This window comes from Formica exsecta, unplaced genomic scaffold (assembly GCF_003651465.1).
Source record: "Formica exsecta isolate Colony F162 unplaced genomic scaffold, ASM365146v1 scaffold20, whole genome shotgun sequence".
Taxonomy (NCBI): Eukaryota; Metazoa; Arthropoda; class Insecta; order Hymenoptera; family Formicidae; genus Formica; species Formica exsecta.
The window spans coordinates 436,684-452,957 of record NW_021849298.1 but is presented as its reverse complement, the minus strand read 5'-3'; the positions used below and the strand labels follow the sequence as shown (position 1 = coordinate 452,957).

General features: G+C 37.6%; 1 protein-coding gene across 1 annotated transcript in view; it reads right to left on the bottom strand.

Moving 5' to 3' along the window:
- The window catches only part of LOC115234550 (nuclear hormone receptor E75), a 92,847-nt gene extending 76,958 nt beyond the window's left edge, over positions 1-15,889 (bottom strand). Inside the window, exon 1 of the mRNA XM_029805717.1 lies at positions 15,590-15,889. Within this exon, the coding sequence (XP_029661577.1) occupies positions 15,590-15,782 (193 nt within the window). The 5' untranslated portion in view covers positions 15,783-15,889. The remainder of the gene's footprint in view (positions 1-15,589) is intronic.
- Positions 15,890-16,274: the final 385 nt, after the last annotated feature.

The following is a 16,274-nucleotide window of genomic DNA, read 5'->3' as shown; positions in this document are numbered from 1 at the left end:
ATATATATGTATGTATATGTATATATATTCATGCAATGCATAAGTAGTGTAGTGTGTGAGAGGAAAGATTGTAAAATTCAAAACGAATAACATCGCACGTGTCTCCAAGTGGAACGAACAAAGCATCACGATCGAATTAGGAACCGTCTTTGTTCCGAGATGCTTTAGGGATAGCGACGAGAGTCAACCGACCCTTCAGCTTCAGGGTCGCGAGGGATCGGGATTCTAACTTAAGGGAGAGAGATTGCGTCACCCCGTCTGGAGAAGTAGAGAACTTCGGAAATTGGGACGAATAATTTTCTAAATTTAATGTGAATTTGTTGGTACGCGTCGGAAACTTACGTGTCAAACCGTTTAGCCCCTACTTAATGGACTGCGCGTCTTTCATTAAAGTAATGCCTTGTAAGAAGCCATGTTGACATCATTTATATAACTTTTGTAAAAATAAATTACGATATAATTTCCAACGTGTCACAGTTTTTATAATTAATGCAAGAAGAAAGAGATATGTACGCGCAGTGTGCGTTATTTTAATACATTAAAACAGAAAGGATTAATTAAAGGGTCTCTTGCGACGGATTTAGTGAGGCTATTTTGACCAAAGGTAACGAACGCCCGCATCTTTGTTCGGCGTCAGTCACTTCATTTTGCAACCGTACAACACCAGTATGAGGGTGCATCGTAAACCGTCCTATAAAAGCCACGCATCACGCAAGGGCGAGTGTTGCAAGGGCCGAAGGTAGTTTTACGGTGTATTCGTGTAGTCATAGCAACGTACCATCTACCTTCCAATCAATAAAGTGCAACATTTTCAGTCTACTGTCGTACAATAGGATTGAACTGATTGACGTATTACCGTCATTGTTTTTCAGTTTTTCTTATCATTTTCGATACCTTGATGTTAAGGTCACAAAAACAAAGCGTGAAAAATTACATTGCGCCAAACATAATCTTATCTGGAGAATGTGTATAATTAGTCTCTTAGTCGAAAAATAAGTCTAAAAGTATATAAATTTATCATTTTATAGATCTTTGTACCTATGATCATGTCATATATAAATTTAGATATTCGCAGTAATTACGAAAAATTTTCTTTCAATGCAATAAATCTTTAATAAATAAAAATAGGAAATTAATTAAAGTCTTATATAGATAAGATTTAAGATTCTCATGTCAATAGCAATTATTCTTAATCAAATCTTTACAATATTTCGAGCAGGAAAAACGACAGATGAATCTTGGTGCGAGATCCATGTCGTTTTCTTTCAGAATGATTGCAATTGTGATAGCTCTCGATCGGCCGAGACAGAGGGTAAAAAGTAGAAACGCAGCTCTCGGGTGGGCGTTGCAAGGGTAGTTTAGTGGCGGTCGCTATGGAAACCCCGAAGAGCCGACGTTCACTGCACCCTCGTCGTGGACCTTGAATGAGAATCGAAGGGCATGCCATAGACGAGGGTACAGCGAATTCGCGAATGTCTATCTTTTTCTTTAAATTCGCCATTTGTGACAAGAATCTTGAAATCAAAAAACGAACATTTTCCTTGCTCCTTATATCGTTAAGAATCTTTAAAGATTTATAAAAAATGCAATGTAATTTTTCAAAAATTTCATTTTATTGTTATATCAGAAGAAGAAAAGTTTTTAATTCATTATTTGGATTAAAAATTATTTCAAGTGACAAGCGCTACTTTTATTATTACAGACTATAATTAGGCAGGAATAAAACTATAAAAAAATGCAAATTACTTTTATCCGAGATTCTAGGAAAATATTCTTACTATTAAGAGTTATACTTTTCGCGAATTTGGACACAAATCGCCAATTTGAAGGTGAGCTGAGAACAGCCACAGACCACAAACGTGTTCTCTTTTCTTTTATTACATCGTACGAATAGTAGTCCACTATTTCGCGGTACCGAGAAATCCACGGAGGTCTTTCGCCTTCTCAGAGGGATCGACGTCCCGGTCACCGACATCGAGTGCAGTAACCAAGGAGTAGGTTATCCGCGGACCTTCACCGCACGACAAGAGGTCGAAGACCCTACAGTACCTTCGTCGAATGATCGATTTGTTTTAACCCTTTCGAGTTTTCTTATCGCTATTACGGTATTAAAGGTTTTTAATATAATAACGAGAGAAAGAGAGAGAGAAATACATCAATTAATTATTAGAAATAAATTAATATAAATAATAACAAAACACTTTTATCTTGTTTCAAATATAATCCAAGAAAGATACAAAATATATGCAATAAAATTAAAGATTTTAACATACAAAATTTTTTTATGGCAAAATGATAAAATATATTTTTGAAATTAATTTTGTATTTTTGCTAGAATGTGAAATTATTGTAATATTACCGGAGACACGAATTATAAATCAAAAGCAGGCTTTCAAAAAAATCTGCAATTTAATTCATCGTACGTTGGCGGAATTTTACGAAACTGCATGCGAAAGTAGAAAGCAAGCAAAAGGGCGTCTCGTGCGTCCCTAGATGGGTTCTCTGTCCTTAACAGCGTAGGTCGAGGACCTTCAACGACTCGTGCAGCCTTCTATCGCTCGCCTCCTCCTTCCCCTTTCTCTGTTACCTCTCTCCCCTTTTCTCGCTAATGTTTTTTGCAACTGCCTGCCCGATCAACTGTTACCGGACTAGATGCCGACGCGAGCAATCGACGATGATTGCAAGCTCGGTTTCTCAATCATATTGTGATAAATTACGAAAGTTCCGAGAGATCCATCGTATCGATTTTAATCGTTTTCATAATTTGAACAAACTTGATCCGGATTATATATTGTAGATACTAAAAATACTCGAACACACACACATATGTCGGAGACCGACTGATATAAGCTTTCCATAAAATTGAATGAACCAAAGATGGCCCATGATAAGAACGGCGTTGAAGCAGCAAAAGAAATCCAATATACATAAGTATGGCGATCGCCGATTAAGAGTCATAAAAAAAAATCGTCATTGCATTAAATCGCTACAAAGAGTCTTAGCAATTCAAATGGTGACTACCGACCGATGCAAATTGCGACGTGCACTCGGGGCTCTATATGTATTAATGGGTCAGTGGCATCGCGCGAACCTTGCTCGAGCGTTGCACTTTTGCAGCGCTTCTCCTCCCCCGCTCTTCTTGTCTCCCTGCTCTCGGCATTTCTTCTATCGTCGCCCATTCTGTTCATCTTTTTCTCTGTTTCTCTTTCTCTCTTCGTCCCATATATCAAGGACTTGCTACTTGCTTAAACCGAAAGTTGACAATATTGAGATACATACACTTCTTAATATTTGTTTTTAATTTTTTTCAAACATATTGTAACTACAAATAACTTCAAAGATACCTATTTGAATCAACGAAGCCTTAACATTCATTAATAGGAGAATCGAAGCCAAAATCGCTCTAGGAGAAATACACAAGCGTCAAAACAGCAAAAAAAAAAAAAAGAAAAATCTTTGTTTGTTAGACTCATTCGTAAAAACTATAATCATGCTGAACAGGGAGATACTAATAAAAGGAGCTACAAATTACCAAAAAAAAGAACACGCACACACATACAAGACGCTCAAGAATAAAAACGCTGTAAACACATTAACGTTAAAGAAAAAAAATACACTAACTTAGATAATTCGATAAGATCTCATCCCTCTCGTTCTCTTAAAGTATATAGAAGAAAAAGAAATTAAATATATTCTATATTGCAGAAGCATGCTACTGCAAGAGATGCAACACAAATAATTATCGCTTTTTCATACATTAAGATATAAAGCATTCCCATTTGTTCTCACACAACAGGTAAAATACGAAAAAAAAATGAAAGAAATACACAAATATATCTTTTTCATAATAAAATGCAAAATCAAATCACTTTTATCATACTGGCTTGAATATCATTTTATCCGTATGATATATGTATATAAATTGATTATGGTAATATATATATATATATATAAAATAAAATAGCTAAATCTAGACGGTCTCTAAAGATACGAAATAGTGAAGAATTTGAAACTTGTTCGGTAGCAGCCGTATGATTTCTGTATTAGAATGCGTAAATCATATTTTCGTACAACTATCGCTATATGCCCGTAAATTAAGCTGCTCGTAAATCAAGCCTAAAAGGGTCCAATGATTCGAGGCGTAAATAGCATTATTGGTTTACAGGCCGTCTGACTCGTGACAAGGAGAAAGGTACTGACCTCGGTTCACACTACGAAAATGTCCTCACTAATTTATAGGTCTAGCGTGAAAAAAATTTATCTGTGTTATCGCATATTCTCACGAATCATTGCAATGAGTATGAGATACATGATGCATCATCAAAAAAAAAAGAATTTCTATGAATTTTCTTTTTATTCTTATGATCTAAATTTAGAAATCTGTTTTTAACATAAATTTATTATAAATTGTATCTTTTGAGCACATTTTTTGCCTTTAAAGATTGAAAATATCGAGCTAAATTTTTGTAAACTAGCAGGTTGATTTAGTTATTAGAAGCAAGGTCGACATAAAATCCTTTCGAGCGTCGAACATATCGTGTTTCTCGCGATCAATGAGGATGGGAATAGAGATATATGAAATCAGGACGGCTCGATGACGGTTACGAAGTTCGTATTGTGTCCCCAAAATAGACCTTTAACCCCTTTCGTATTTCCTCTATTTTCGGAAAAAAGATAAAATGGGGAAATCTGTGAAGGGGTTTCGTTGGTTTTATCCGGGGCGGAAGTGCGAGTATTTCGATATAAGGCCCAGCTGCCGCCGAAGATCCATCTCAGGTAAATCTTTGTACCCTTTCGAATGCTGTATTTCGTAAATTCGGAAACCCTTCTCATGTATGTACGATCACGCCATACGTCGATCATCGCACAAATACATTTTGTATTTTGAATTGAATCCTTGAATAGTATTTCGCTCAACGAGAGGCCTGCTGTAGATTTCTACGTTCGATAAGTAAATAAAATATAATAACGCATAATATAATAATATTGCAAATATAATAATGTTTTTTTACCACAATATCGAAAAATTCAGCATCTTCTCAATCATCAACAATGGAGGAAAATATAGCGAACTGTAGCGAATTCCATTACGAAGAGTTAGATTGTTCAAATTCGTCGTAGATGAAATGCCGGAAAGAGTTTTAGTTCTGCGTCTAGAAACGTGTTAACGATTGTTACAGATGGACTTCAACGTACAATGCATTCTACGGATGCAACCTTTACTCATTTTCAATTGCATCTCATAAATCAAGTGTTTGGAATTTATTTTTTACGCAACGTGAAAATTTTAAATTCTTAAGTCATATATTGACCCTTTTGCGTCATAATTCCGGAGTGGCTGTAAATTTCTTTCTTCTTCGACCTCCATGTATATTAGTTTGCGAAACTCATCGCAACGTGATTTACCGGTGACTCAAAAGGATGTTAAAATCGTGGAACTCAGATAAATAAGACATCCAGAAAGCCAGAGGAAAAATAGTTGAATAAATAAGTTTAACTAATTCAAGGGCAAACCGGAAAAGGAAGTCTGAGAAGATATAAATGTATTCAATTTTTCGTAAAGGTCGTAAACGTCATCGACTAATCACTTTCTTCACCAAATTCATTTGAGTCAAGCAGAGTGATAAATCTGGTTGCCTTCCTTTTTGTGTTTGCTATCCACGAATTATTAATCCGCTCCTAATCGCGTTATTGCGCGATGAGATTGGTCGAGAAGAGGCAATTTTTTGCGAAGGAAGAAGGTTCCGGCAGCCTACCAAAGCAAGGAAGGGTACCCGACAAGGGATGATTCGCCTCCTTCTTTAAGGCAGCGGGGGTGGTTATGCGAGTGTAGCCAAGGTCGGGACCGGTAAACACAACCGTTTCCTTGGTAACTATCCCTCGAGATCATGCAACCTTGAAGGATCTTGCAGGATCTCGGAATCTTTCCTTGAGGCAGCAAACGCGAATTATACTCAAACAAGGAAATTCCGAATCAGTTATATATTTGAGAGCTTTTTATTATCAAGTGTCGTTAAGCCGAATCTGAATATCAAAAAGTATGTAATTTCACAAGAAGAATCTGTTATTTATCGAAATTATCTCACGATCGACTCGCTGCTTATCATAATCGATATCTCATGTATTTATTTTACTTTGTTTCCTATCGTCGCTTTTCTTTCTTCCTATTTTTCATATCTCACATTTATCAATCCGCAAAGTCATATTGATATGACGTGCGTTATTTTTTCTGAGATTTAATAAAACCGGACGTGATGGAAAAAGAAAATTTACGTCTTCAGACGTCAGATTCCATTTTTCTGCATATATATATTTCAATGTTTTCATAAATTATTTTGAATAATAAAGAGAAAATTACGTAATACACATACAGTTACTATAATATACATACATTTACGATTACATATATTAATATTTTTTACGTTATTTTATATATGTGTCACAATTAATAAATTATGTAAATAATATTAATATCTACATTTCTCTCTCTCTCTCTCTCTCTTAACATTAGACATTGCTCGATATGTGAGCATGACTTCTCGATCACCCTGTACACAGATAAAGCAAAGTGAGAACGTAAGAAGAACCGGGTTCGTTTACCCGCAGTTATCGCAACAGGACTCTTTCGGACATAATCGCGTTCTTGTCTCGTGCAATTCTTTTTGCACGCCTCGACATGCAACGTTCAGCTTGACAGCAAAAGAAAAAGCGATCGTAGCTAATATCATACATTGAATAATTTTAATCCAACTTATGACTTTATGTTTACTTTAAAAGCGTGCAATAAAAGAAAAATATAATAAAATATTATATAAATCTGAGAAAATCATAAATATTGGTAATATTAATTTTGCAATATTAACATATTTCTGTAAGTTTTTTAATATTATAATGCATATATCATCCAACACATATATCTTCGAAAAATAGAATTTTTCGTAAATCAAAATAGGCGAAGACAAAAATGAAAGCGTATTCGTTAATTTGACTGAAACCGTATGACTCAGGAAGCAAAGTTTTTATTTATCAGCATATAATCCTCCGCTTGCGGAATATTTTGTTGAAATCCGAGCGCTATATTCGAACGGGCGGAAAGTTCGGAAACAAGAGCCGAAAACAAAGATACTCGGGCTGCTCGAAAGCGGAGCCCTTCAGCCGGCAGACAGGCCGCGTTCCCTTCGAAAGGGTTCGGCGATGATCGGGATGCAAGGAAGGAAGGAAGAAAGAGAGCGAGCGCGAGGAAGAACGGCGGGTGAGAGGAGAGATGATGAGGGCAAGGGAGGGAGAAAGAGGGCACACACGGGGAAGCGGACGAAGAGAGGAGGAAATAGTCGTCGAGAGACAGGGAGAAGAGAGAGAAGTCGGGTCCGTGACCGAGCAGGATCAATGCACGACGCGGACCTTGAAAGTCCCTCCACCCTTCGCCCACTCTTCCTCCTCCCCCTCCTGTCTAACTCTCACCCAGCGACGATCCCGCCACCTCCCTCCCCGCGCTCGCTGTTCGCAGCCCTTGCACAGGCGGCGCGACGACGACGACGATTCTTGCGACGATGACGACGACGACGACGACGACGACGACGAGAGTGAGACCAGCCTGGAGGGCGAGAAGAGGAAAGGGAAAGACAAGCCTCTGAGAGAGGAGAGACGTGCAGATTGCATCGTGCACAGCACCACTCTGTCAGCCACACCGACAACGCTGACCGCACTAACACATTGCCGTTCGTCGCTGATATGCAGGCCGATGCACCGCCGTGGCCCCATGCACGGCGGCCAATGCTCTTTGAGATCTGCCGAAGCTCTAAAAATTGCATTATTAACCCTTAACTGGTATGGTATGAACCTCCCGTATGATCTCATGCCCAATTAGTTACTGAAATCGCTGCTGTTCGAGAGATCGGCTTCTTTCGTATCTCATCTTGTCTCTGTAAGAATGTTTCTTCTCCATTTATTTTTCTAATATCCGATTAGCGAAATTTCTCAACTGATGATTCTAATATTTAATTTGTATATTGTAGAATAGAATAAAGATGCATAAAATAGATAGCCAATACAATCCATTCGCAAAATATTATTTCGCTATAGATATTCGCTAGAATATACATAATCCTATTTTTCGAAATACATATGCGCGTAAACTAGGAAGTTACATCAGGACAGCTGCATTCTGTCGGATCAACCCTTTTCAAAATTGTTGACCAGTTCTACGGTCCCTTACAGAGGATATTTACGTAAATTTTCGCCAGAATGACGGAATATCTTTCATGCATGAATTCGGCAGCTGGACCGGCATTCGACGCAAGCGGTAAGATTGAATCTCCATTGAGAGATTTACATCTGTTCGAACCCTTTTTCTGATTATAAGTCAGGTAAAAGTTTGACAAATTCTAAACTGACAATCGTTTCGCAAATAATAATTCTGCCGACTGAAGGACATCAGCTGCCCCAGAAACGATGATGGACCAAATTTATATCTTATATATGCCAGATGTGTGATCTCATCTAAATGTAAATTTAGTTATATAAAGTTTACAAGTTAATAAAATTATTAATGCATTATTTTGTACGACACACACATACACACATATAATCATATATACATTATCATAAATTAAGAATTGTCCAATCACTTTTGATGCTAAATGCACGATAGAAAAGCGGTCTTCTTATCGTTAATAAATATATTATTCTTCGTATCTTTTCTTATAAGAATCGAGATATGTCCTTTTTGCAAAGTAACAACGTATGCAAAATCGTTGTACTAAATTGATTACAAGAGATATCGATAAGAGAATCTTACGCATTTGCGTAAATTCATGGTGCACGAAAGAATGAATGTGTAGCAATAAATAAAATCATAAAAAATGCGTAACAAACGAACAAAGAAATTTCTTTCTCTTTTAACCTGTTCTCTGTCTTTTTTTCTCTTTTTTATGTGACGTCTTTCGAAAGTGCAGTTAACAAAATGCAGTTGTATTTTTTTGTGCTACCCGATACGTATCTTTTTATCTTTTTTTCCATTATGTTACGTAATTCTACAACTATTTCGTATGTCTTCAAGAACATAGAAATTTTTAAAAATCTCAATAGGAAGAAACAATTATTCAGTTCATTTAAATAATAAGAAAGAAATGTAGTTAATTTTATCCTTATAGTTCCTTGTTTTTGAAAAACCTGGCTTAATACAGTAACACTCTGCATCCATAAAGATGTAAGAGAGTACTAATATACTTTACGAATTAACCGTCAGTTTTCTAGATCTGTAGCCACTAATACAACGTCAAACATTCTCTCGTTCCCACGCCACTCATGTTTACATTGTGAGAATTTGACACCATTCAGAAATGCCAGAAAGCGTGAGACTTATATGAAAAAGACACGATTTTTATCTTTTAAATTTGCCCAAATAACTAAGTCAAAAGAATAAAATTAACGCGTATAAGAATTAGTTCATCTTTTAACAATATAATTCGTGGTTAATTTCGTTTCTCGATTGTCGCGACGAACATAATCCTTTCATATATTCAGTACTTTACGAGAGAATATGGGTATATAACAAAATTTCTCTATAATCCCGCCGGTGGTTTTCGTTGGCTCACGAATAGATTTATGCAACTCATGCACAAGACACCAGCCCAACCGTGGGGATGCGTTTACGGATGCATCTGCCGGGGTCGGTAAGACGAGAACGCGACACGCGCGTTGTAACGCGAAACCCTTTTTGCACGAGCGATTTTACGTAACAGATGTAACGACATAACCACGTGGCTGATCTCCCATTTTCGTTTGAAAACACCGGAAGAGGACATCGCAAAATGTATGATAGCATAAAATTATTATTTACATATATTTACAAAGTTATATATATTTACGAAGAAAAATAAGATTTTGGTTTAGAATAATAAAAATATATATAAATGTAAACAATAATGCATTAAGTAATAATTAATCTAAAGTTTTCAAGAACTAAATTACTATGTTAAAAGATTAAGAATTTTAATATGACTAAATTCTTTTATAAAATGTACATTATCAATGATTCTTACAAAAATTTATTAAGGCTGTAGATTGCATTGATTGATATTTTTTTGATAATAAAAGCTAAATTTACATTCCCACGAAATAGGCCTTTTTCCTTCCTCGAAAATCTTGAAGAGTATGGATGCATTTTAAGGACTAGAGTCGAGAGAAATCAATTATCATTTTGTGGGAACCTTACATCGACAGAAAATATCGATTATTGCAATATAAAGAATTTCCACTAGAAAATATCTACTGTCGTTAACATTTCCTTCTTATTTTTACAAAAAAAGATCGTTTTTAGCGAGCAAAAAAATCTGCAAAAAAGTTGATGTGCGATGCATAATCTTGATAGGTCTATGTATATAGAAGCGTGAAAGATATTTATAATGTGTTAAACACACGATGTATGATAATTAGAATATGCATTCATTATTTAAGAATTTATTATTTATTATATAATTGAAAAAATATATATAATTATTAATTTTAAAAATATATATTAATTATACTGCAGCTACTTTTCTTACAGTTACCCGAGGCGCACGCTAGGGGTTCCTAGTTACTTCGCGAGCGTATTTACGAGACGAAGCGAGAGCGCACGTCGAGTGCACTGCACCCCCGTCCACCCCGACGGGGGTTGGATCGATCGCGGGCGTTGGCGCCGAGGTCACCGGCTCGCCTTGCTCGGAGTAATGACCCTCACCCAGTGCAGTGCAATGGCATCGGCGAACGGCACCTTTCCTGGGAAATCGCGGGGGTGGTTGTCGTAGACGTGGGTGCCTCTACGTCGTCGACACTATGCGATCGCATCGTCTCGAATGCGGCGACGCGGCGAAGAAGGGGTAAAAACGCGGTTATCGCGCGGCACCGTCGGCGCCTGCGGGGGTGGTACTTCCACCCTCTCCACTCTATACACCGCCACTGATGTTGATGAACCCCCAGCGCAGGATCGCTGGGACCTTAAACTTGGAGGGAGGGAGAGGGGGAGGTCGATCATCGAACTCAACCTTCGCAGTGACCGCGATCGCGACACGTTTTTGCTTACCTCCGCGCGAGGATGTTCAGATGAGACCGTTATTTTCGACTGATTAGAAACTTGAAGATTTTAATTAGTCATAAAAATTTTCCGCTCGCTAAATATATCATAATTAAATATTTGAGATCTTACAATTAAATAAATTCTATAATTATTATATTGAAGGGAGAGTCTCTTCGATTCTATGAGTTTTCAAAAAAATCTGTATCAAAATTGAAATTTAATGATTGTGAGAGACATTCTATTTACTGGCATTTCGAGGCAATAATCATACAACAAAGAACTCAGACTCGAGATAGATTGAAGAGAATTTCATGCCCTTCGATTCTTCCCCGCGCAGCGGCTAAGAAAACGGAAAAGCAATTATTGCGAAGCGGTAATTACTAAAGTGACGCATGTGCACTCACGAGCTCCTCTCGAGTCTCACCGGAAGTTCGTCACCGCGACAGAAAGTCTACCTGCCTCGCACGATCACCTCCCTCGTCCCTCATTTTCGCGGAAATGCGCCCTCGTATAATGGGAATCGAAAAGAGGAAGGGGGAACATTGATACGCAATAGCGACAGCAGGGGAGAGTGACTAGGCCATTCCACCCTGTTTTCTACCATCTAGTGACCGAGGGTCATTGCGAGACGGCGAACCTTTCGAATGACCACTATCGCCAATGTCCTGCCACTTTCGATCCACTCTTACAGAGGAAATGCTAACATAATAGCACGGTAATAGCGTCGAGAAGGGACACAATTGAAGAACAACTCGCATGATATCGGATCAACACAAGAATAATAATACGCTATTCTTTTTCGAGAAATGTACATTTTTATTCTGTTTCTACTCAATTAAATAGAATGAAAATATTCGAATAAAATAAAATTAAATTAAATTGTCAAGTTTTATAGACCTTTGGATGTATTATTCAAGTTTTATCTTGTGTATGTCTAAATTTTGAGTCAGAAAGATAAACTTTGAATTTCTTTGGAATTTGAAATGATATAATGTGCTCGAGCTTCTGACGTAATTCTTTAGATAATTTATTGAATATGTATCAAAAAATTAAATAAAAATAAATGTTTCCTTGTCAGCTGACTTTAATTGATAGCAAGATCTCTCGTATGATATACTTAAAATAAATTAAAATTTTTTTATTTCCCGGCTATCGATTTTTTATCGTTCTTGAAATATACTACAGACGTAGAAGCTGAACATTATAAGCGACAAATCACGAATCGAATCGAATGAAATATGTTACACAATAAATAAAATTTTACATTATAAGATTTCATTACGTTCTTAAAATGAAATTATAATCGGGCCCATGTTACACGTATAAACTTCCTATTTAAAACTAAAGACAATAGAGCAAACAGCTGTCATTGCTTTCATTATACAATGATAAAATATTGCGATAAAACGTAAAAATATTATATCGCTTTATAATCGTAATCAAACGCGAAGTGCAATCGCTCAAATCTATTTAAACTTTCGAGCTGTTATCGGGACAACAGGAAAATCTGACTTGGCACAAGACATCTGTAAACACGATATTTGATAAATTTTGATGGAAAAATTGTGGGGGGGGGGGATAAATGTGTTTTATGATAAAAAATATACAATGTTTTTTATTAAATAAATAAATTTGATTCGACAACAATTCTTGCAGTACTTTTCTATAATTAAATAATTATTTAATTACAAATTTTGTGCAAAAAGCAGCGTCTCTCTCTCTCTCTCTCTCGGTTTATCAAAGAATAAATTTGTAAAGCTGTCTCTACTACATTTGTTTCATTAAGCTATTTCTGTACGGAAGGCAATAATCGATGCATCGTATTGGATTATATCGTAAGGTTTTTCCTTTATTATGAAACACATATTTGACAGGAAGAAAGTTTATCAGCTTATCAACATATTTTCAAGGAGGAACACGTCTTCCTCCTAGGAGGCCCGACGACCTATCTTCGGAAGACCCAAACTGTATTTGCCCTTCTTATCATAGCGCATACCACACGCGAGCACTTGATGCACACATGTTGTGCGCGCGTGAGACACGCACACGCGTACGCACAGACAGACCTTGGCTGAAGGGTGTCTGCGTCCATGGTACACGTTGCGGAATGCAGCGAGATGCACACCCTTTGATATTAATGTCCCTAGCGCTCGATTAGTTTCTATTAGATTTTATGTAACGCCCTTTATTATTATAACACATTACCGAATATTAATTTTACTATCATATAATATTGAATTATTTAATTCTTAATTTTTTAAAAATAATAGAAGAGGGAGCACATAGTTAAAAGATGTTTAATTTTGATAGAATAAAATTTCGAGAAGACTTTGTATTTTCCCTTCTCTTTGTTTTTAAAAGAAATATTTTCTATTCAGAGAAAATTCCCTTGCTCTCAGCAGCTCTGTTGAAATGTATGATGACACACCAAATCGTCACGTCACTGAGCCTTGGCCTCCAGTTAGGAGATAATACAGAACGTTGATAAGATGCAGACTATTTTAAAACATAACGACTTGACCCACTCGGGATCAACAACGGGATCGTTTGCATTCTCTCATCTACCTGAAAGTTCTCTCTTAATCGCGCCTGGTCTGCAATATTATTGTCGATGGAATGTTCCTAACATTTGAATACATTTTAGTAAAAATTAAACTCTTGATTTAGACCCCACCCTATGTAGGTCTGTCGCTCTAACTTTTCATGACAATCCAAATACATGTGAAAATATAAGATATGCATTTTGCAATTTTGCAAGATGACACTTTTCGACAAAGTATCTCTTCGTTCTCATCATCGTACTCGGTTTAAATTTATTGTCATTGCGATAACGCCTTGTTTAAGATCTTTCAATATATTTTTACAATTGCGCGACATCGCCGCCGTTTATCTGTCATCCATCGATTCATCGACGGCGAGAAATAATGGATTGTATATTGTGAATCGACGATAGATTTGTAAAACTCACGCACTTATATGCGGTCACGTTACGCGTTAATTAGCTTTCTAAAAGCGCGAAATTAAAGGCGTAGGTGCAATTCTTCTGGACCAATAAACTTGAATATCAATCGGCCTCTCAATAGAAAATAGTTTATTTTTTAAAAACATGAAATTGTCTTATCCTTGTACCCAGACCTTCAATTTGTCGCTCGTTCTAGCATGCAGCTTGTATAATTTTCACGCGGTTGGTTCCGATTACGCGTCTCTGCGTGTAAGATAAGAATGTTGATTCGCTGCACAATGCGTGTCGGCGGTCTTTCGGAATACTTTTCGATATTTCTCACGGTCAAGGTCGCGCTCTGCGTCACCGACGAATTTATATTTAGAATGACGATTTAAAGAGCCGACTCTCTCTTTCTTTCGTATTAACATAGATCGTAGTCGTCGCGGCTGCCCGATGTCCTCGAACTTTAACGAATTCCAATTTTCGCAGATATGCGTATCGATTTTTTTTTCGTGAACAAAGTCATCCGCTGACAGTGAGACGCGGAACATAAAAAAAAAATATGCGCGTCATAATCCTTTCACCACAGACAACCTTGATCATTTGCCACCTCGTTTACGAGGACAGATCGATCGCGTGTTCCGGGATTAAATTATCATGCAGGAAAATTATTATCTGCTTGTGTTTCACAACGTATAAATATTTTTTGGTCGTCCCAATTTGACATAATCTCCTTTTCGTCAACGTCATCTCTTCTCTTTAACTTCTTTCTCGCTTCGCTCGCTCTAACGTGATGATTGCGACCAGCAGACAACAGTGCTTAGCGGGACTTATCGTTAATGAACCTTACCAACGTAAACACACAGTCGTATAATCTGGAATATAAAACAGTTCTGCGAAGTCTGACGAAAGAGCGGCGATTCGCGGCAAAGAATTCTCCGTCTACATCCGACCAGTCGACGCCTCGAAATTTATGGCCATCGTTGCACCGCGGTATGCAAATTTCGTCCGGATCTCCCAGAAGTTCGTCGTTTCTTAAACCGCTTTTTATGGACCGATGATCTCGCTACTTGTGCCACGAAACAGTACATAAGCCGCGCTTGCATAAGCCGTTGCTCGTAAACCGAGTGTGGATGTACTCGCGAAATGTGTATCAATGTGTGTCTCGACGAACGGTGAAAGTTATTATATGTACGGCCTTACGAGAGAGCATGATTCATTATTTATACAACATGTTTAATAATTATCGATCTCTTTTTCTCATAGCAAATTTTAAAAAATGCTAGCTTTTTTGATCTCTTAAAAAATTTTCTAAAAAAATAGCTTCCTCTCTCTTTTCAAAAATGAAAAGTCGGATAAGCATGCAATAATTAATACGCATTAATACAATAATTAATGCATTTTTAACGCAAAGAATTGACCAGTCTGCTAAAAATAATTTTTAAAGAAAAATTCAAACACGTACACAGAGCGGAAAAATGGTTTTTAGAATTCGTGTGGATGTTTTAAATCCTTGTGTCTAGAGAGATACACATATTTCAAAATACTAATAAAATAAAAAAAAAAAAACTAAACAGTCTCCTCACCGAGATCGGGAATAGAACTGGTCGGTTCCTCGTGATGGCCCTTGCTATCGTTGGAGGTCCTCGCTCTGGGAGGTGGCGGTGGCGGCGGCGGTCTCATGCTGGAAGTCGAACTGACTACGACTGTGGCGGGCGGCGGCGGAGGTGGACCACCGTTTCTTCCGTGATTAGCACGTATCTGGGACTGCGGTGACATCAGCACCGTTTCGCCCCGCGCGTGCCCCTGCGGCGGGCGGGGGCACCAACCATGCAGCACCCTTATGGCGCTGCGTACTTCCGCCTGCAATTCGGCGGTCTTATCTCTAGCTGTGTGAGCCACTTTCGTTACGAGGAACCCGCGCTATCGCGGGTTACACGAGGATCACGCGAAAGATAACACTCTCGTATGTTAAGTCGTGTCTGCGTCCACTTCACTCACGTAACACGTATAAATACATGTATAATGCACTAAAGTCACGTTACGAATACACTTTGATCAGTCACCAACAGTCTCATAAACGCATTCCACTCTAATCTCTTTCCAGCGATAGCAAATTTTATAAACAGTCAGGATCGGTTACGTTCCGTGATCGGTGCACTCTTTCACCGTAAATCCAACGTTCACCGAAGCACCAATTTGGAGAACGCCAATGAGTTAATCACTTTTTGTCACGAATGCATTTTTCTCTCTCCGCAAGTCCGTCGAGTG